This window comes from Geotrypetes seraphini, chromosome 5 (genome assembly GCF_902459505.1).
Source record: "Geotrypetes seraphini chromosome 5, aGeoSer1.1, whole genome shotgun sequence".
NCBI lineage: Eukaryota > Metazoa > Chordata > Amphibia > Gymnophiona > Dermophiidae > Geotrypetes > Geotrypetes seraphini.
Window position 1 is genome coordinate 27,869,780 of NC_047088.1, and position 23,385 is coordinate 27,893,164.

A 23,385-nucleotide genomic window follows, 5' to 3' on the forward strand; every position below is an offset into this window, starting at 1 on the left:
AGGAATCAGTGTTAGACATCATAAAGGGCCTATGTAGATGCAATTGTCGTCAAAGGTAGGTGCCGGAACCGTAGGCCTTGAAAACCCTGGTCTACCTTTCCTTTTTTTTTTTTTTCTTTTTCAACAATTCCTAATAGCTCGAGAACAGAAATGAGTTTATTCTTTGTTTTTCTTTTGCCTTAAATGATTTATTACTGAGGAAATGGTAGGATGTTAGAGTCCCAATTAGTAGGAAATGGTTGTGATTCATCTGAATCAAGAACCAACTTCTTAGTTTTCCTAAATTTTGTTAGTTGTAAAGTGGCATGTCTCCCCATTATTGTGGGCTTGAAAAGGATTTTTCTGTGCTGTACAATTATTGTTAAACTTTGTGTTTAGAAACCTTTTTTTCCTCGGTATCATCTGACATTGTTATTATTAAATTTATTTTAAAAAAAAAAAAAAGGTCTATCTTTCCAGCGCCTATCTTTCCCGAAGGAGCGATTCTCCAAATGGCAAAGTCACATGATTGGCACACAATCGGTGGCTCCTTTTAAGGCAGTCGCCAAAAACAGCACCATTTAGAGAGTTTGGGCCCTACCAAGTGAGGCACCTACCAGCGAATTAATTGTTTTTTAATAATTTTTTTTAAAAAAATTTTTTTAATGGTGCTTTCAATTATCAGCGCCGATTAAGCCAATGAAGAAAATTAAGTTAGGTGCCTAGACTGGCTAGGCTCCGATCTAGGCGCCTAAGTTTAGGTGTTATTTATAGAATCAGGGCCTAAGTGCTCCCATGTTTTTTTGGTTGTTGTTTTTTTTTTTTACAAGTGCCAGGCATTAATGGGGCCATATTGCACACTATCTGCAACAAAGAAAAACATGCCCAACTTTAATGCCATGGTGAATCTGGGCTTAGTGCAGGGCAAAGTCCCCCGATAGAACATGCAAAGCCCAGATTTCACTGCACCGTAACAAAAAGGCCCCTTAGAGTCCTAAACGATAAATATAGCCCAAGAAATAGTAAAGGAAAAAGTTTAGTTCTGTAGCGCAGACCACAGGATGAATCTCTATTTAATTTCAATATGGAGAATTATTACAGACAGCAGCTCATCGGAATAATTACCTGAACTTCACAGGAGACAGAGACTGGAATCCCCAGACCTGGTCGGTAACCTATAATCTATAGAAAGAAAAAAACACTTTAATTCTTCTGTTAAAGGCCGCAGGCTCTTCTGGCCGCTCGCAGCCCCATTTGCAAATTCCTCTGTCCATTTCACTCATCGGCAAGCGTGTATTAATCCAGCCTAGCCCAAACCGATACGGTTTTAATTCTGTGCTGGTTTCCCTTCAAAGCTCAAAGCAGTGAGAATTCTTATATAAAACAAGAACTGCAATAACCATAATTTATAAAAGCAAGGTCCAACTTACTTTCTGTACAAGTGATTACGTGGTATGTCATTTGAAAAATTAATAAATTAATTAAGAATAAAAGCAAGGTGGTTTCCCAGACTGGGCCTCACAGCTCAGGCCACAGTGCAGAGGTACAGGAGACTCGAGATTATGGGGTCCTTTTACTACGGCGCGCTGATTTAGCGTGCGCTAATTGATTTGGCGTGCATTAAAGATTAGCGCGCGCTAAAAGCTAAGGTGCCCATTATATTCTATTGGCGCCTTCATATTTTGCGCGCGCGAAATCGGTTAGTAAAAGGACCCCCTAAGTCTTTAGTCCAGTATTGCTGGGAGAGGTCGCGCATGTTTCAAAGACGACACGCGTGATCCAGGGGAGAGAAGAAGGGAAGGTGGTTGCCATTACAGCGACAGACCAAAGCTGAAGGATAGTTTCAGAGAAAACGTCCCTCCAGCTTTCCTCGTCCACAGCAATCTGCGTGACGCCAGAAACATCAGCGGCAGGCTGTAACAAAATGAAAGTGAGCAGGAAAGACACGATATGGATGCAATAAAAACTGTTGGTTTCTTAGGGCTCCTTTTACGAAGCTGCGTTAGCGGTTTAACGCGCATAATGGCGCGCGCTAATTTGCCAGCCGCGCTAGCCGCTACCGCCTCCTCTTGAGCAGGCGTCAGTTTTTTGGCTAGCGTGGGGGGTTAGCGCACGCTAAAAAGGTGCGTGCGATAAAGCCGCTGACGCAGCTTCGTAAAAGGAACCCGTAGTCTTCATTATTGTTGAATGATTTCTCTACGTTTTTCCTTCCCTGTGAAAGTGCGGAGGATGTGGTGCCGACGAGTCAAACAAACTCTCGTTTCATTGCATTTTGAGTTGCGTTTTCTTCTTGGCAGTAGAATGTGAAAAATGTACAAGGGTGTGAAAATATTGACAAGGCCCTGTAATTCTACTCTGATGTGGGGTGTAGTAGAATTAAGGTGCTAATAGGCCGTGCTACCAATTAACACAACTGCCACTGAAAAATATGTTTAGACTATGGGCTAGATTCACTAAGCTCATACTTTAGTTAGATTGTGAGCCTTTGGGACAATTAGGGAAATTTTTCCAAGTACCTATCTTATTTATTTTTATCTAGTGTATCTTTGTAATGCAAAGCCACAAACCAAACCAAAGGAAAAAACCAGGGTCCAACTCTCTGCAGTGAAAAACAATCCAGAACAAACAAACCAAAAACTGCAGATGTTGTACACGATGCAGGCAGTCTTTATTGAGACAAGTTAATCTTTTGATTAAAAACCTTTAACCAGGTAAGGGACCCAACACGGTCCGTGTTTCGGACTAACCTTCGTCAGGGGTCCACTTTCGATAAAAGGGGAAAATTATCAAAAGAGAAAAGAGCCTTGGACAAGTAGCAATAGTTGACAAAGTGGACCCCTGACGAAGGTTAGTCCGAAACACGGACCGTGTTGGGTCCCTTACCTGGTTAAAGGTTTTTAATCAAAAGATTAACTTGTCTCAATAAAGACTGCCTGCGTCGTGTACAACATCTGCAGTTTTTGGTTTGTTTGTTCTGTATCTTTGTAATGCATCATTTTTGTAAACCGCTTAGAAACCTCACGGTTACTAGCGGTATATAAGAATTAAATTAAATGAAATTTGTTGGCCGATCCGTGGCCAAGTCTTGTTGGGCGACCGATTCATGAAACAGTCCTCATGCACATTATTTGATCAGAGGCATGCCCCACACCCACCCCACGGATCGCTGCAGAGCGATCCAGACGCATGCGCAGACCGCACAAGCGAGGTCAAAACAAAAGGGGGGAGGGGCTGCAGTTTTGTGTGGACATTAGTGGAACAGATTACAGAACACGCTGCAGCCAGATATATAGAACATGTTTTTAACCCGCAGGTTAAAAGCACAGGCTCGCACTCTGGGGACAGGGCGGCAGAGAGCAGGACAGTCGGCAAGGACGTCAGCAACTGGTCCTCGTCAGTCGCTTCTTTTTGGATCGGCCAGCCCAGTCGGTGTTCCTTCTTCTGTTTAGTGAATCACTGCCTTCCTACTTTGCCTGCCATTTCCCCTCATTTGCTTGGGCGGATCGGATCGGGAGGGAGGTTAGTGAATCGGGTCAGGGTCAGAGAAGGCTCGCAAAGTGTTAACAAAACTGTTTAACATAAGCACATAAGCATTGCCTCTGCCGGGTCAAACCATGGGGTCCATCATGCCCAGCAGTCCGCTCCCGCAGCAGCCCCTCCAGGTTTATGACCTGTAAGTGATCTTTTGCTTAAAAACATGTTATTCCCTATCCGTTAAATATCCTGTATAAGAACCCTCTAACTATATCCTTCAATCCCCTTTTCCTTCAGGAAATCATCTAATCCCATTTTGAATCCCATAATCATACTCTGCCCCACCACCTTTTCCGGAAGCGCATTCCAAGTGTCCACCACCCTCTGAGTGAAGAAGAACTTCCTAGCATTTGTTCTGAATCTGTCTCCTTTCAGTTTTTGGGAATGCCCTCTTGTTTTTGTTGCCCCCACTAGTCTGAAGAATCTGTCCCTCTCTACTTTCTCTATACCCTTCATGACCATATAAGTTTCTAGGCATGTAGCAGAAATACTGTCTACAGCTAAATGTAATTACAGCAAAAACATGAGGACAAACACAGCAAATTAGTCATCATGAGATAATGTGTGCTTTGTGATAGTTTTAAAGACAGTACGGTACTTTGAAAATTTGCATAGGATAGATCACATCAAAAATCTAATATTTTATGGGGCAACCCAGTGACTCAGTGACAAGTGCTGTACATTGCCCTGTGGGACACTTGGCTTCTGCTCTGTGGTCCAGGAAGGGTTGGGGATGCATCGAAAACATTCTCCAATCCTCACTCAACAGCCATCTGCAGTGCTCAGACTTGGGGCTCCTTTTACTAAGGTACACTAGCGTTTATAGCACGCGCTGTGTCCGCCCCCCCCCCCCCCCGCGCTATGCATAAAAACTAACACCAGCTCAATGGTGGCGTTGGCGTCTAGCGTGCGTGGCAATGCAGCGCGTGCTAAAACCACTAGCCCTTGGTGTCCATGCTAGCTAGGTTCTCAAGATACCACCGTTTGTGGTCCCTGGCCAATGACTGTTGCCATAATGACTAAGCTAGGTGGGAGGGCGACCAGGGTTGCCAACCAATGGAAATTTATTCATTTTACTGCTGCATTCTGGCTTATGATCTAACTTTTATCACATTTTTACCGTCACCTTTTTATGCACAGCTCAAACTCACCCCTATATATACCACAAAGCTCCTTATCTTTGTATACATTTTCAGAACTATAATTCAGCTGAAGGACTACTGCGATAGGTTTCTTCCTGCTGCACATACAAAAAGGTCAGAAAGGTCCAGGGGTCCAGACAGCTTTTCAAAACCCGGCACTTTGCATGGGTTTTGAAAAGCTTCCTGTCAAAATCGCATCGGGAGGGGACATCTTCGCATGTGGGGACGCAATGCAGTGACGTCGCTCGCACGTGTGTGTGATGTCATCACGTCACATCTGCGCATGAATGGATGCCGTCTGGGGGCGTAACGCAGGCAGAATGGGGCGGAGCTGGGTGGGCCTATGGGCATGGCCATGGGTCCGGATTTGTCTGTCCCTCTGTGTCACTTGTCAGTTTAACCTTTTATATGGCATTGTTGCGACATGTGTCTTCGATGGCTCTTATGGGAGATCTGCATCTCCCAAAGCCTGTTTACTTGGCACCGTTGCTCTCATTCAACGTCAAGTTACGTAAAGCAGCCGTTTCGCCATATGCCAATTAAAGGGTTAACTTTGCTCTCAGGACAGAACAGGACCAATCTGACTAACAAATGGCAAGTCAGCGTGGATGGTTTTCAAATGCCTTCAGACCTCTTTTGCTGAGTTTCAGTTGTTGCATGCATCTCCTATGGTGCTGTACCTACTGGGGATCAGACTCAGCCCATACAAAAAAGTCGGAGAGACCACACTACCGAAAGGACGTGCTGAGGATCGAGTCGGTTCAGCGAACGGCCACCAGGATGGTCTTGGGGCTCAAGGATCTCACGTATGAAGAAAGATTTAAAAAATTGCGGCTGTACTCACTTGAGGAAAGAAGAGAACGGGGAGATATGATTGAAACATATAAGTACATCACGGGACGCATCGAGTCAGAAGATGATATCTTCTGGCTCATGGGACCCTCGACCACCAGAGGGCATCCGCTGAAGATCAGGGGAGGGAAGTTTCATGGCGACTCCAGGAAGTACTTCTTCATCGAAAGAGTAGTGGATCATTGGAACAGACTCCCACTCCAGGTGATAAAGGCCAGCAGCGTGACGGATTTTAAGAGAAAATGGGATACTCACGTGGGATCTTTAAGGGAGTAAATTCAGGGGAGGGGATACTTGGAATGGGCAGACTTGGTGGGCTATAGCCCTTTTCTGCTGCTTTTTTCTATGTTTCTATGTTTCTAAGAGTCAGACAGAGAGCACCAGAATCATACATGTAGCAGCCAAGGTATGTCTCCATCCCTGCCCGTCCCCAGAAGGAATCCCCAACCATCCCTCCCCCCATAAATATTGTAATGTGCATACTATATAAATGATTCTGTAATAAAAATATTCTCTAGCAACTACAAGAAATTTCTACCAAACACTTATCTGGAATTTCTCACATGGATATATAAATCTAAATTAAAAATGGTGGTCTTAATGATGTACTTTAACCACAAAGTAAACTAGTATATCTAGCATCATATACCAAATAATACACGGAAATTCAGCAGCTCCACTCATCCAACTCTTCTCAAAGGCATGGTCTACCTCTCACAGAACCCTTAACAGGATACTACTAAACCTTCCTTCAATAAAGAATATCCAATACAAGCAAATTTTTCACTCCATGCTTACCTTCCTAGGGGTGAAAACCTGGAATAACCTCACTGAAACGACCAGAACGGAACCCAACTACACCACATTCCGGAAAAAAAATGAAAACCTACCTCTGACACTTGAACATCTCAGATCTTCCCCTGCCCAAATGTTCCCCCATGTCTCCTCCCCTTCTCTCCCTGCCTCTCTCTGCTTCCTCTCACTTCTCTTTGTAAGTCGCCTTGAGACTGCTTAGATATCTGCGACGCAGAAATAGAAGATTAGATTAGATATATCAATATTACTAATCCTGCCTGCACTTGTCTCAGGGCCTCTCATACCTCGTACCATAGGAAATGCCTGCACCAAGAACACAGAGCCAACTGACATCACCATTGCTTGCTTTCCCTCCTCAATGCCATGTATCTCTAGTCTCTATGCTCGCTTTTAGGCCTTCTTCCAGCTCTATCCTGTTCCCATCCTCCTAACTCCCCCCAAGCCACAGCTCTCATTCTCCTATACTCCACACTCAGAGCCTCTCCCCTCAGTCTTTCTTGCACGGAAGGATCCAGAACTGCAATGATAAATCTCATCCCTACAGCTCCGCTCCACTACTTCTGAGTCCTTGGCGGTGGCCGCTGAATTTCACTGTGCAATTCAGCAGCCACCACCAAGGACTCAGACATAGTGGAGTGGAGCGGAGCTGCAGGGATGAGATTTATGATTGCAGTGTTGCACTACTCAGCACACACTGACACTCTCCCTGCAAGAGGATTTAATTCCTACTTATGACAGCCTTGTTCTTCTGATAGCTCTGATGGCTCCTCCAACAGCGGCTACTCCTCAACCTCAAGGCAAAAGGAATCCAGCGAGAGCAAGAAGATGCCTCAGGAGGAAGCATGGCTAGAGGTCAGCTCACCAATCACCAGTCACCATGCACACGTGCCTGATGTTTGGTGAATGCAACCTCTCAGTCCCACCCCCTGATCTGTGAGATTTCACGGAAGGCACAAAAGAAACTCTCAGGGCAGAAGAATCCATCGAACAAAGGTAGGTTGAGCCAGCGTCCATTCCTGTGGGAGTCCCGTGGACCTTGGGGGATCCCCATGGGAATCCTGTGAACCTGGGGGGTCCCTGCAGGGTCCCCATGGGACCCGCAGGATTCCGGTGATTCCCATTCCTGTGCAGACTTCTAGTACAGACCAGGCAAGATACTGATTCAGGCACTGGTGATTAAGAGTGCCAAAATCCTGGTCCAGCATCTCTCCCTCTCCCTTCCCTCCCATCTGCAGGTAAACAGGGCGAGATGCTGGATTGGGATTTTCAATTTTGGTTCCCTTTATCACCAAGAATGTGTGTGGTGAGGAGGGAAGCTTGAGACAGAGGGGAAGCTTCTGGGTCATGGGAGGTTTGGCTTGAGACAGAGGGGAAGCTTCTGGGTCATGGGAGGTTTGGAGGGGCAATAATGCAAAAGTTGGCTCAGGGTGCCACAGTCCCTTATAATTTTACTAAATTTTTACTGGCTCAGTGAATTTGTTGACAGTTGGCAACCCTGAATAAGGACCTAAGCAACAGGGAAATCTCCAAATAATTAAAAATGAAGGCTTATTGCACTGTCGCAGTTGAGGAGCAGAAGGAAAACCGCCAAGCAAAATGAAAATTATTATTTATCCTTGGTAAAAGTAGAGAGCTTTTAGTTAATTATAACTTTCTGTACCCGATTCATCTTCAGAAAGAGGCAGGGTTTGCCCTCAGAATAACCAAAGGTTGGATCCTCAATCCCAGAGCAGTTTTCCAGGAGAGAGCGATTAAACTGGCATGCTTTCTTCTCTTCCATCACAGCTCCTTCTTGCATGAAGTAGCTCCCTGGGGTACACTTCACATTCTTCACTGCCTGTACACTATCATTATATGCTAAAGTGAAACAAAACATGGTTTTAGTATTTGAGATAAAAATATAATATATGACGGCAGGAAAAAATTGAAATTTCATTCTAACCAACCTAATTTACTTCCTTTTTTGAATGCCATAGACCTGTTCTGGAGAGCACGAACCAGCTGGGTTTTCAGGGTATCCTAAATGAATATTCATGAGATAGTCTTGCATGCTTAATGTCTCCATTATTATTATGAAACTTTTTTTATTGGTAAAGAGAATAACAACTCACAACCACAGAACACAGATAAGGATTGTAACATTTCCAATAACAGTCAAAGGAGGGCCACCTCCCCCCCAAAGAGGACTGGACTCTGATGTCCTCTCAGGGAACAAAGAGACCCAAACACCCCCCAACAGGCCCGTACCCCCCCTCCCCCCCAAACCTTAATGTCTCCATTATATGCAAATGTCTTTCAGGTATATTCATTAATGATATCCTGAAATCCCTACTGGCTGGTGCTCGCTCAAGACAAGTTTGAGAACCACTGCTGTAGACACAGTTCATCTATGACTTTTCCTTCAGGTTTTTACACCAGGCCTTCTTGGATTCCTACTGCTTTATTCTCCACCTTGTACTGGGAGACTGTACTAAACTAACTAAACTAAACTAAACCTTAGGTTTGTATACCGCATCATCTCCGCAAGCGCAGAGCTCGGCACGGTTTACAGAGGTTGAGAGGAAAGGAACTACAAAGATGGATATAGGAGAGGGAAAAAAGAAGATGGGGAGGGAACAGGGTACTAGAGAACGGGGGGTGATTAGATTTTTGAAAAGAGCCAAGTTTTCAGGTGTTTACGGAAGGGTTGGAAGGAGCTAACATTTCTGAGCGGGGATGAGAGGTTGTTCCAGAGTTCTGTGGTTCTAAAATGGAGGGATGTTCCAAGTTTTCCTGCGCGGGATATACCTTTTGTAGATGGGAAAGATAGTTTCAGTTTTTGGGAAGATCTAGAGGAGAGTGGGTTAGAGGAATTCCAAAGGAGTGGGATAACGGGCGGTAGGATGCCGTGTAGAATCTTGAAGGCTAATGCATCCACTCTCGCCTCCGTGCGGAAATATTTCCTGATGCTTCTTCCCAGTCCGCTACCTTGGAACAAGACATCAAAATATCTTTAAGATTATTACAAAGAAATGATTTTGATACCGGAAAAGATCATTTATAATGGATCTCCTCTTCCATCTCAGAATTCAATTTCAATTTCAATTTTCTAAATCTTTTTATTGAAATTTTAAGCCATGACAAAATAAGTACATTATACATTAAATATGTTACAACCAATAACAGATATACAATTAGGGAGCAACAAGCTCTCATGTATATTAAGTAGATGAGAGCAACCATATGAAGCCATATGAGGAGACCAGAAAGTTCAATAGGAGACCCATGAAAGTTATATCCAAAGTGGTCAACATGAGAGAATAAAGAAGAAAAGAAGAGAGATTAATGATCGTTGTTACTGAAACAGTTGGAATATATATAATTGAATTAGAAAGCAGAAGTACTATCCAAGGGGGACCACATTTTTATGTATTTATAGCCTATATTCATGAGAGAGTTAGCTTTACATTCGAGGTTATGTATCATCATTATAGTGGCCCACCAAAAAGAGTTCAGAATACCTAGTCCTTTCAAGGAGTGCATAAAAAGATGAAGAAATGAAATGATCAGGGAGGCATTTCCCCATCCATGAACTCAGGTCACTAGAAATGTGTGTCCCCTTTTAATGTCCCCCCTTATGAGGTGGTTTCTCTTCCTCCGGGATTTTATCAGATGACTTGGGCTCTTGTCTTTGAAAGTTCATGTCTCATTCAATTGCTTAGTCTATAAGGTGCCAGCAGGCAGTCTCCCCACAATAATGATCAAATCTTAAAGGAAGTATTTCCTGTTTGTGTTCCAACAGAGAGGCGCTTCTCTATTATATATCCTAACCTTAAAGATGTATTTGACTTCCATTCACAAGAAGACAGTTTTCTTTTTAAAAGGTGCGTTCTGTGTTCCCTTTCTTGATCTCATCAGACAGCACCATTGCATTGGTTTAATGGAGATCAGGGTATCCCCAAATAAGACAATTGCTGTATATTGTAGCAATCCTTGTCCCTTTAAACAAAAAACACAGACTTGCCACTGGGGGGGAAAGAAAGAGGAGATACAGGTGCTGCACATTCTGGGAGAAATGCCCCCCCCCAGTGGCATAGTAAGGGGGGGGGCCCAGTCCTCTCTGCCCCTCCCCTTGCACGACCCACCTGCCGCGCGTGTATGCCATTTTCCTTCCCTTGTACCTCTTTCATTTTCCTGGCGTGAGCAGTGTCACAAACTTGCTGCCAACGTCGGTGTCAGCTCGCTCTGACATCACTTCTGGGTAACAAGCCCAGGAAGTGATGTCAGAGGGAGAGACGACATGACGCAGGCAGCAAGTTCATAATGCTGCTCGCACTGGGAAAATTAAAGAGGTACAGGGAAGGGAAGGGGGTGGGCGCACAGCAGGGGGAGTTGGGAAGGAGCGGGGGGGCACCACTTACCTTCGCTACGCCATTGCTCCCCCCCGAACAGTGGTGGAAGTTCAAACTATGAGTTCCCAAGCAACAACTGTGAAAAAGACTCCCTGACTGAGGGGAGTCTATATCTCAAGATCTGGGAATAGCTACAAGTGGACCATGGACCTCCCTGTACTGAAGAGCTCACTTAGGTATAATTTACACTGCTGCTCCCCTGTGTCAATGTTTGTCTGTATTACACCCTTGCTCTAGAGATCCGATCCTAAAAGGCTGGATTGCTAATCAGCAGTGGCGTACCTAGGGGGGGGGGGGGGGGGGGCGGGCCGCCCCGGGTACCAGCCCTTAGGGGGTGTTCCCAGCCTTGCCGTTCAGTCCCCCGCCACCCCCGAAGGACCGCTCGCCCCACTGACCTTCCTGCACCACCTGTGAAGCAGCCCGCAGCAGGATCGCGAAGTCAGCGTCAGCATCCCTGCGCTGCTTCCTGCGCCGCGATCCCGCCCCTCCTCTGACATCAGAGGAGGGGCGGGACCGTGGCGCAGGAAGCAGCGCAGGGATCGCTGACGCTGACTTCGCGATCCTGCTGCGGCTGCTTCATAGGTGGTGCGGGGAGGCCAGGGGGGCGAGCGGTCCTTCGGGGTGGGTCGGGGCATCAGGCCTTCAGGGTGGGGCGGGCGGGCAGGCAAGCAGGCTTTCAAGGGGGAGGGGGTGACAGGCAGGCAGGCAGGCCTTCAAGGGGGGACAGGCCTTCGGGGGGGGGGGTGCAGACCTTCAAGGGGTGCAGGCCTTCAAGGGGGGCAGGCAGGCCTTCAGGGGGGTGCAGGCCTTCGGGGGGGGGGTGTAGGCCTTTGGGGGGGTGCAGACCTTCAAGGGGGTGCAGGCCTTCAAGGGGGGGAACAGGCCTTCAAGGGGGGAAAGGCAGGCAGGCCTTCAAGGGGGGGACAGGCCTGCAAGGGGGGGGACAGGCCTACAAGGGGGGGGACAGGCCTACAAGGGGGGGGACAGGCCTTCAAGGGGGGGTGCAGGCCTTCAAGTGGGGTGCAGGCCTTCAAGGGGGAGACAGGCCTTCAAGGGGGGGAAAGGCAGGCAGGCAGGCCTTAAAGGGGGGGACAGGCCTACAAGGGGGGGAGAAGCTACAAGGGGGTGGTACAAGCCTTCAAGTGGGGGACAGGCCTTCGGGGGGGGTGCAGACCTTCAAGGGAGTGCAGGCCTTCGAGGGGGGTGGTGCAGGCCTTCAAGGGGGTGCAGGCCTTCAAGGGGGGACAGGCCTTCAAGGGGGGAAAGGCAGGCAGGCAGGCCTTCAAGGGGGGACAGGCCTACAAGGGGGGGGGAGAAGCTACAAGGGGGTGGGATAGGCCTTCAAGTGGGGGACAGGCCTTCGGGGGGGGTGCAGGCCTTCGGGGGGTGCAGACCTTCAAGGGGGGGACAGGCAGGCAGGCCTTCAAGGGGGGGACAGGCCTACAAGGGGGGGGAGAAGCTACAAGGGGGTGGGACAGGCCTTCAAGTGGGGGACAGGCCTTCAGGGGGGTGCAGGCCTTCGGGGGGTGCAGACCTTCAAGGGGGGGACAGGCAGGCAGGCCTTCAAGGGGGGGACAGGCCTACAAGGGGAAGGGACAGGCCTTCAAGGGGGGTGCAGGCCTTCAAGGTGGGACAGGCAGACCTTTAAGGGGGGACAGGCCTTTGGGGGGGGGACCATGATTTAGAAGTACACGGAGGGAAGGGGGTGTTCAAATAGACATGCATATGCCAAACTTTGGGGGGGGGGGAAGAAATAATGGGTCTGAAAATAGAGGAGAGGGAGAGAGATGATGGACCATGGGATTTAGGGAGGGAAGGAACAGAAAGGGAGAGAAATTGGACACAAGGGATGGTGTGGAGGAGGGATAGAGATACTGGATAGGAGGGTAATTAGGAAAAGAAACGGAGAGATGGTGGACTCTGGGATGTTGGGGAAGGAGGGAGAGATGCCGGATGAAAGGGTATTTAAGAAAAGGTGGATCTGTGGAGGGAAATGAAAAAAAGGAAAGATACCAGACTTCCTGGGAAGGGAAGGGAAATGGAAAGGGAGGACAGAGTTGGCAGATGGATGGTTAGCATGCAGAAAGAAGGAGACCCTGGCAAGCAAGTTATCAGAAGAAAACCAGAGCCTTGGACCAACAAGATTTGAAATATAACCAGACAACAAAAGGTAGAAAAATTAATTTTATTTTCTGTTTTGTGATTATAACATGTCAGATTTGAAATGTGTATCCTGCCAGAGCTGGTGTTGGACTGCAAACGTGAGCTAGGATTTAACAGAAAGAGGAAAAGTCCTTTTTGTTTCTTTATTTTATTTACACCACAGCGCCAGTGTGGTTAGGAGAAGCCAAAGGGGGTGAAAAAGCTATAAAACCCACCAGGAGTTTTGAAAAAAATCACCCAACTGGGCAGGAAAATCAAATTGAAAAACCAATTCAATAGGGCTGAATCGAATCAAAATTTTTTTTTCCTGTATCTGGCAGCATTAGTTTGCGCTACTGTCTTAGACTTTAGGACCTGGGATTGGGGAGAGATGGCATCCTCAGTACTTTATAATGCAAGTGAAACGAGGATTTGGTCAGACTTTTGAAGGGTCTGCAGAAAAAAAATATTGTATAGGCCGGGGACATGAGACAGCAGGAAATGGGAACTTTTCTTCCTTCTATTTTTGTGAATGGAAAGGCTGAGGATGTCAGAGAGGTCAGTTAAAATATGTGCTTTATAAGAAAATATAATAATGTGTTTTATAAAGTTTATAGCATAGCTGGCCTACCCAGTGAGGTGTTCCTAGTGGTGATGGTGGCAGCGTGTCAATGTGTTGAGAGGAAGAGGTGGTCTGGGAAATTCTGCTGAGCAAACTCCGGGCCCATTTCCACCCCCCAGTTAGTCCACTCCACTCAACTGATTCACACACTGAGTGGGTCTTTGGTTGTTGTTTTGGGATCTCTTCCAGTGGTTTATCTCCTTCTGGTCCAAGGAAGGAAACTTTGTTATCCTTAGCATTGACCTACAGAATATGTTTGTAACAGCGCTGCTTGTGTGGCATTAGGCTATGTAGTGATCGAAAGAAAAAAACAGACCTTTGCACATTTTTGCACTATATGGTGGGTGTATGAGGAGATTCACATTTCCTGCACAGCTAAGTCCATGTGAAGTTACCTTGTGCTGTATTTGACATCTAGCAAGGTCTCTGTTTGAAAGGAAAGATCTAAACTTAAAAATGAAGTGGCCAGAAGTTATGGTAAAAGCAGATAGTGTAGCTGGTTTTAAGAAAGATTTGGACAAATTCCTGGAGGAAAAGTCCATAATCTGTTATTAAGACATGGGGGAAGTGTCTGCTTGTCCTGGATCGGTAGCATGGAATGTTGCTACTCTTTGGGTTTTGACCAGGTATTAGTGTCCTGGATTGGCTACCATTAGAATGGGCTACTGGGCATAATGGACCATTGGTCTGACCCAGTTAGGCTATTCTTATGTTATGTTCTCATCTGTAGGGGCCTTTGTTTTCACTTCTTATTTTAATGTATTTTTTTTCTGGGAACTTATCAGTGTTTTTTATAATGGGAACAAAAATGGAAGAGAATTAATGTGTGTGGAATGGGGGGGTAACTAATTTCTTCAGCTAAATAATTCAATCCACCTCAACCAGACATAGGAGAACTCACGCACCATTCACACACCCTCCAACCAAAAACGTCAAAAGAAAAAAACTGTTCGACAACCTCCTAGCCATTCGAGCTGCAACACTCGACCCCCAACCCTACAACCAATTGACATCGACCACAGACTGCAAAACCTTCAAAAATAAATAAAAACCCTTCTATTCAAAAAACACATAAAACCGAACTAACACAATCAGAACTGTCCCAAGCATCACCTGCAACTGCTCCATATGTACTTCTAATGTCATGACAATTTAGACATAATTTATGTTATGTTATGTTTGGAATAATGGTTACATATATGAGGTTCAATAAAAGAAAATTTTCACTGCCTGTTTCTATTCTGACCATTTATTCCATTTCATGGTTATTGCAAAAAAAAAAAAAAAAAAAATTTTTTTACATGGGGGGGGGGGGGGTGTCAAAAAATGATGGGCCCCGGGTGCCACATACCCTAGGTACGCCACTGCTAATCAGATAGCTTTCCATCAAAATTTACACTTCCTCTCTGAAGATTCAAGCTACAGTTCAAGTCCAAAAATGCGACTGTTTGGGGATAGGGGGTCAGCCCAGATTCTCAGATTTTAAAATTCAAATTTAAGGACTAAAAAAGAGATGAACAAAATCATTTTGTTGGTTGATTTATTTACTAGCAAATACAGAATGCTTCATTTATCAAAATGGATATATGTACAGGAAAATATAAAAAGAAACTGAAATATTATGTCTCATCGAATTAGACCATCTTAGGAGAGTCATAGAAAACTTAGGTATTTTACTGTAAAATTTATTTTTGAATGTTCATTTTTTCCAGTTTGTAACATTTACGGTAACAGCTTCAGCATCATCACCTCCCCACCTCCCCCCAAGAATCTGTATTGCAGTTTAAAAGGGTCATGATTCTCGGGCGGTCTAGATTTTGAGCATCTGGATTTGGGGATTTGTACTGTCCATCTCTCAGGATACTTCTCTTTATAAACCTTAGGATTATTTACCTTCAAGAAAGTTATGCATGCTCTCCACATAAGATGACCACGTGCTAATTTCTGAAGCATTGAAGGTGAAGTGAAATCCACTTGTATATGGTCTAATCATCACTCCTGTCATATAAAAAAGACACCTTGGGATCATCACTCCAATCATAGACAAGTCACTATATTCAGCAAGTCACCAAATTGGATCTGCTTAGCAATCAAAATATTACAGAGAATGTTTCACAAGCATAACAATGAAATCTGAACCCTCCATTTTAAATCTTTCAGATATTTTGTGAATGTTCCAGAAAAGAATTCCATTGAAAATACATTGAAACAGGGACAGGAAAAGCCAATCACCTTAGCTTAGCTTCAATTTCCTATCGTGCTGTTATCATTCTGCCCATAACTAGAAGATTTTTCAAATTAAGGGGCGCCACAAGTACAAGGGGGCACTCGGAGAAATTGAAAGGGGACAGGTTTAGAACAAACGCTAGGAAGTTCTTTTTCACTCAGAGGGTGGTGGATACATGGAACGCGCTTCCAGAGGCTGTTGTAGACAAGAAAACATTAAATGGTTTCAAAGAAGGTTTGGATAGATTCCTGGAAGAAAAAGGGATTTAGGGGTATAGATAGGTATAGACCATTGCTCAGGAAATGGGCATGGTGGGCCGCCGCGGGAGCGGACCGCTGAGCAGGATGGACCTAGGGTCTGCCTCAGCGGAGGCAACTTCTTATGTTCTTATGTTCTTATGAATAAGAGGCAAAGAGGGCAAACCCCAAGTTCTGTTTCATTTCAGAAGACAAACATAAGAACATAAGAATTACCGCTGCTGGGTCAGACCAGTGGTCCGTCGTGTCCAGCAGTCCGCTCCCGCAGCAGGTCAAAGAGCAGTGCCCTAACTGAGACCAGCCTTACCTGCGTACGTTCTGGTTCAGCAGGAACTTGTCCAACTTTATCTTGAATCCCTAGAGGGTGTTTTCCCCTATGACAGACTCCGGAAGAGCGTTCCAGTTTTCTACCACTCTCTGGGTGAAGAAGAACTTCCTTACGTTTGTCCGGAATCTATCCCTTTTTAACTTTCGAGAGTGCCCTCTCGTTCTCGCCACCTTGAAAAGGGTGAACAATCTCTCTTTCTCTACTAAGTCTAGGAACTCTATGAGCGTCGGGAGCATCTCCCTGCGCTAATAACCACTATCACGGTTTAGTAAAAGGAGGGCGGGACATGACATGCGATGTTGCCACCTCCTCTGCTGGCTTGCCTCTGGAATTGTACTGAGCCGGACTGGTGGATCCCACAAGATTTCAGGGCCCTGTGAAGTTCTGATTTCAGAGGGAAGCTGGCAGAAGAGATGTCAACGGCAGGGAGGAAGCGCTGCTTGCCCGATTCCTCTTGGCAGTTGAAGGTGATCCCCAGGGAGGAATCAATGCATAACTGGTACATAATGTACTCAGTTTTATGATATTGTCTTAGCACACTGTTTGTACATCACACTGAGGAATTTCTGATGTTATCAGGAAAGTGATTTATAAATCATTTTCACGCCTTTATTCACTGCGGTGGTACAAAATTTCACATCTGGGAGGGGGGTCTTAATTTTAATGCCATAAATCTTTGTCCACTTAGGATGCTTAAATGTTGGACTTGAAACCGTGGATCCCAAGTGAAAGTTTCTTTCCGTCCCTACTGCTTTGATTCATTTGATTCCTCTTGGGGACTGGTTCAATTTGTGTTTGTCTTCCAACATTTCACAAAACCCGATTCCCACACTATAATGCCATAGATTTGTTTGTTTTAAAAATGTCTACTCCGCTTATAACCTAAACGGATTAAAATTTACACACATAGAGCAAATTGACAATACATCAACACAAATAAACTTAAAACATTTTACAAGCTGGTCATCTATTCAGATGGCACCCAAAGTTATGTGCCGGGATGATCCACGCATGCTATTATTCTGTATAAGGTGCTCTAAGTGTGCATTTTGGGCTCGATTCTATAAACCTAGGAATGCTGTGCATAGTACATGTCAGTCTTAAGTTTGGCACTGTTTATAGAATCAAGCCTAGCATCGCCCAGTGGCATAGTTAGGGGAGGACGGGGGGGGGGGGGGGAAAACTACCCCAGGCACCGTCTTGGGTGGGAAGGGGTGCTGGCACCTCTCTGTTTCCCCATGCCAAGCTTGCGCCCCTCCTTCTCATCCCCGTGCCTCTTTAAATTTTATTCAGCATGAGTAACTACTCTGGCCTGCTGCTTGCACTGGTCTGGCTCCCTCTGAAATCACTTCTGGGTCGCTGGGCCAGGACGTGACATCAGAGGAAAAGCCAACGCTGGAGCAAGCAGCAGGCCGAAGAAGCTGGTCGCGCTGGCAAAGATTTAAAGACATACAGGGGTGGGAATGGAGTGCAGAAAGAGCGGAGGAAGGGGGGGGGGAACAGAGAGGAGGGTGCAGAGGGCACCACTGCCCTGGGGGCTTCCCACTGAAAAACGACTGACCATACCTGCTGGCCGCTCCCTCAAAACTGAAACAGCCCACAAATGCTCCCACTCACATTTCATACCCAAACATTGGCACACCATCCCCCCCATCTGTCAGATCACTAGATGGACTCTGGAACTTCAGGAATGCCGTGAAAACCTTCCTCTTTACAAACCCAGCACCTTAAAGTCATTCACCCAGAAATGTCACTCAGTCAACGCACCTACGCCACCTAATCTCACCAGATGCTACTTAGTGCATATGTTTTATTGTCATGTCTATATTGTAATTTATGTAAATTATGTCATCTCTGTCCTGTCTCGATTATTATGGATGTACTTTGTAACCCGTTCTGGGCTCCTTTGGGAGGGCGGGCTAAAAAAAAATTGAATGAATAAATAAATAAATAAAGTGCACTTAGGCGCGGGTGGGTGTCTGAGCCTTAGGCACACCTTATTTGTGCCAGGGTTTTCTTGGCCTACATATCAGGGCCTACCAATGCCTAAGTCCAATACAGGTGCCTACACATAAAACACCCTCACGATCTGCCCCTAACCATGCCTGCTTTCTGGTCCTCTGCTTTGCTTCGAGACTTCGAGACTTTTCCCTGCATTCTCTAGCTCTGTCCATAGGCATGGAGGGAAAAGCATCAAGATTTTACCACCTTCATCTGGCACGATAGCCACTCAAGTTTTCTTAAAATATGATATTAAAAAGATGCACCTTCTGCACATCAAAAAAAGCAGACAGACACGTCCTTTTTATTCATCCTTCAGTCCTGGACATAATCAGAAGTGAATGGAAAACTCCTTTTTTTCTAGATCTATTAGACGTCAAAAAGGCGCAGCTTCAAACTGGTTCCATCTCCTCTATGTTAATTCAGCTATTGGTACTCTGTCTAAATGTACCACAATCCCTGTGGGACTTCCTTCTAGCTTAAGAGTTCATTGATTACAAAATGAATACATTCATAAAGAGAAGATATGAAATAAATAGTTTATATATTCTGTCTGCATTGTCATCTGCTTATGTATTGAGAGCAATAATTAGATGGATTGACGTCTGGAATAGGTCTCTATGGGATCCTCGCCCCCCCCCCCCCCCCATTATGCACCTACACATACCCATCTCTTCCCCATACACACACCCTCAAACCCCTGCGCATACATACAAACAGAACTTTCTAGAGATATAAATATACACACTCAGGCACATGCCTCATCACTGGCATGCGGTCAAGGCCTTCAGGGGATTTGCCCCACCCACTAAAGGCCCTGATTGGTAGAGCAGATAGATGCTGCTCAGTCAATCAAATTCAGATCAGTACTGTCAGGGCCTTTAGGGGTTTGGAGAATCACACACACACACACACACACACACGGGCTCACACATACACAACCCGAGCACTCAAAATCAGAAAAAAGAAAAAAAAAGTGGAGAAAAAGCCTCAGTTCAGCTTCATTTGGCAAAAAAACCTCCACTTTCTAGAGAACACTCAAAGGTTGGAAATACTTGCATACATGTGGTGATAATTATAGGTGGAAAAGCCAGCACTGTAGCAGCCCTCAGAGGAACCACCCACATACAAAGGCACACCAAAATAAAAAAACAAATTGTGTGACCAAGATCTGTACAATCACAATAAAACAGGGAAACCAATTCCACAAAAATCGAACAAGCAAGAGCAAAGTGGAAATGTCCAATCAGAATGGTGCACAAAAAAGTGTCTTTCAACTCATCTGATAAATCCAATGATCTTTATTCATCCAAACCAATTCAAACATCCAAAGCAACTCAATGACTCGACATGATCATGTTTCGGCCATCCGGCCTGCATCAGGAGTCTTAGAAGTCTTTGGGTATCAAATGGCTGAGTTGTTTTGCAGTGCTATAAGATTCGGAGCAACGGCATGAACATTTTACTTTAGTCCACTTGTTATTTTAAAGACCATTTGATACCCAAAGACTCCTAAGACTCCTGATGCAGGCCGGATGGCCGAAACATGATCATGTCGAGTCATTGAGTTGCTTTGGATGTTTGAATTGGTTTGGATGAATAAAGATCATTGGATTTATCAGATGAGTTGAAAGACACTTTTTTGTGCACCATTCTGATTGTACATTTCCACTTTGCTCTTGCAAGATATCTGTACAATAACATAAAGTCACCAACAACTTAAAAAAAAATCCAAAAGCAGAAAAAGACAGAGAAACTTAGCTTCAAAAATGGTCTGAGTTCACAGAGCACTTCACTCGGTACTCTATCTTCCAGCCAGTAAACCCGATGGGAAAATCTCCGTTTCGCACTGCTGCTTCAGGGGTTACAGTCTTTCTGCCATCCAGATGAGAAATCGGGACTGTCTGTTCAGACCATACACCAAACACAGAGAATCCCCAGCCCAAGAGCCTTACTTTTCTTTTGAAGGGGGGAGTTACTTTTTGTTTGATGCAGTTTGACTGGTTGAACAGGCTGCATTACAGAAACAGCACAAGAAGGAGGGGAGCGGCTCGGGCACTACATTTCTTTGGCTAATGGGGCTTTGGTATTCCTGTCGGCCATTTAAAGGGGTGCTGCAGGCCCCAAAAGGCCTCCTTTCCTCCATGGCTATACCACTGGTGTACACCAGTCCTCCGATCTTTATAAGTTTGTTTCTTTTCTAACCAGCATCTGTTGATGATAAAGGGGTGAACTTTAAAGGCAATCTTCTCGTTTAAGGTTTTACAACAGATGGCCCAAGCTGGGAAAATCTCAAAAAGTGAGGGAAGCTGCCAAGAGGTTGACATCAGACTTCGGCATGATACTGAAACAGGAAGCAACTGTTGGTCAGACACATCACAACGATAGAAAATCCATAGTATTGACTAATGTGGGAGCGAGAATTAACACTATGAGGAAACAATTCCACTATTCCTCCATGAGACTTTAATCCAGTTTTGTCCTTTGTCTATTTAAACATGAAACTTTGGGGCCTCTCTACTACACTACATTGAGCACAAGGGTTGATATTCAGCCAGCAGCAGTGAGTACTAAATTAGCCACTGCTGGTGTTATTTCCAGATATTCAATGTTGAGCCATCAGCTGGCACTAGCATTAAATATACGAGTTTATGCAACTAGCTTCTGTTATGCAATTAGATTCTACAATCATAAGAACATGCCGTACTGGGTCAGACCAGTGGTCCATTCAGCCCAGTCTCCTGTTTCCAATAGTGGCCAATCCAGAAACCCAAATAATAGCAACATTCCAGAATCTGAAAAAACAACTAGATTCAGGAATTCCAAAGAGTACCAGACACCACCATGTAAAGACACCATGTGACTTTTACGCAGTCCAAATTATTATTATTTTTATTTATTTATTTATTTAAAAAATTTCTTCCCTGATTAATGCCTACGTGAATTGATTGACTGCTAAACTTAAATAGTTAAGTGCTGAATATCAGCATTTAACCGCGTAAATGCCAACTCCATCCCTGGTCTGCACACATAATAGCCCAGTGGTCTGTGGTGATATTCAATGGCACTGAGGGCTACATTCTCAAATAACGTGCAAAATACCAACGGGCTGATGTTGCAGCCATTATAATAGTGATTTTATAAAAGCGAGTCATTCTCCATAAAACGCTCATGCAAATGAGGTTGGCGGAGAGTGGCAAGGATTTGCTAAATTTGCATGTGCCCATCGCTGGTGATAGTGATGGCACATGCGCAGAATAAACGCAAAATAAAAAAACCCAACAACAACAGTGGGAGAGATGACCAGTCTCTCCCGCTGCCAATCAACACACCCCTCGGCAGTGGGAGCGATGCCCAATCTGTCCCGCCACCAATCAACATTCCCCCAACCCCCCTTGGCAGTGGGAGAGATGCCCACCCTCTCCTGCCGCCATACAACACCCCCTCCCCCGTGCCTCTGACGAACCCCCACCCTCTCCCCCTTACCTTTCTTTAGATGGCTGGCCTACCTCTTCAAAATGGCGGGCCTTCCCCTCCCCAGTGCATCCTGTGATGCACCAGGAAGGGGCCGAAGGCTCTGACTGGCCCAGACGCATAAGGCCCTTCCCATAGGAGGAGCCTTAAACAACCTAGGTCAATCAGAGCCTCTTCAAAATGGTGGGTCTTCCCCTCCCCGGTGCATCCTAGGATGCACCGGGAAGAGGCCTAAGGCTCTGGCCCAGATGCATAAGGCCCCTCCCTTAGGACAAGATACCCTGTTGCACAACTGGATTTTTAACTGAAATTAAAAAGATTTAAATAGTAATTGGTGGAGTTTTTTCAGAGACCAATGACTGTGCTAGCTTCATTACAAGACTTTTAATGTACTGAAAATAAGGAGTGAAAATTTCTGAGGTCTCTTTTTCTCCACTTTTTTTTTTGATTGGGTAGATCTATATGTGCAGGGTTCTTTCTGCTATAGATGTCTGATGCTACTATATTAATGTATGTATATTTAGTAAAAGGGCCCCATTTGTCTCAAAGGAAAGGAAAAGCCAGAGCCTGAACTGTCTGTTATGTGGGGTTTGGGAAAAGTGATGGCAACACTCTGATCCCATCTTTTCCCAGCATGGCAGTGGAGAATTGAGAGCATGTGATAAAAACATAAGAATAGCCTTACTGGATCAGACCGATGGTCAATCTAGCCCACTATCCTATCTTCACGGAAGCCAATCCAAGTCACAAGCACCTTGCAAAAACCCAAATAGTAACAGCATTCCATGCCACTGATCCAAATTGAAATTATGAAGACGTAAAGGATTTCTAAGACTTCAGTAACTTTCACGTCATCTACGTTATGCTGACTTGTTAAGGATGAGAATATTTAAGTAAGAGTTCTATATACACCTATGACTGACTATGCTTTTCAAATTTGTAATTATATTAATTTAATAAGGCTCACCCATTCTTGTTATGAAAATCATGCAAAAGTAAAAAATGGCAGAAATGAGGTGTGGAAATGCTTCATGCTTCCTTCATGTTGGCAAATAATTTTTCAGCCACAGGAGAACGGCACTTGTTACACAATAAAGCCGAGAGATGATACAAGATTTCTGAACCACATACCTGGAGGAGTCACACGGTCTCTTTGTGTCGGTGCATAGGGGCTTATTGTAAGCAGCATGACGTACATACAGAATGAGAACATTCCCGCAAGGAAGGCATAGAAGAAAAGATAAAAGAGTAAAATCAAACCTGGAAGACAAATACAATGGGGTAAATTCCTTGCAGGTCGCCTAAAGACAGATGCTATGATGCTGTGCATTACGCATGAACTCAATATCAACAATTATATGCTTAATTGCCATTAGCACAGATCAGCGTTTATGAGTCAACATTTGGACACAGATGCTTATGGTATAAGTGAGATTGGTGCTAACTGGTTAAGTATTCGCTAAACGCTAACATACCCATTATACAGTATTCCTAAAGGTGTCTATGGGCTCCTTTTACTAAGGTGCGCTATGCTTTTTAGCGCACGCTAAACGCTAATGCATGCATGTTAGTCTATGGATGCATTAACAGTTAGATTTAGTACGCGCTGACCGTATGCTA

General features: G+C 45.0%; 1 protein-coding gene across 3 annotated transcripts in view; it reads right to left on the reverse strand.

Moving 5' to 3' along the window:
• Window positions 1-23,385, reverse strand: part of ATP1B4 (ATPase Na+/K+ transporting family member beta 4) — a 103,577-nt gene that overhangs the window by 45,538 nt on the left and 34,654 nt on the right. For 2 of the 3 annotated variants that reach the window (XM_033944649.1, XM_033944650.1), the window contains exons 5-8: window positions 22,897-23,025; window positions 15,372-15,476; window positions 7,984-8,180; window positions 1,105-1,161 (exon numbers count right to left, since the gene is read on the reverse strand). In XM_033944649.1, coding sequence (XP_033800540.1) covers window positions 1,105-1,161; window positions 7,984-8,180; window positions 15,372-15,476; window positions 22,897-23,025 — 488 coding nt within the window. The remainder of the gene's footprint in view (window positions 1-1,104; window positions 1,162-7,983; window positions 8,181-15,371; window positions 15,477-22,896; window positions 23,026-23,385) is intronic. The other variant, XM_033944651.1, reaches the window with a different exon arrangement.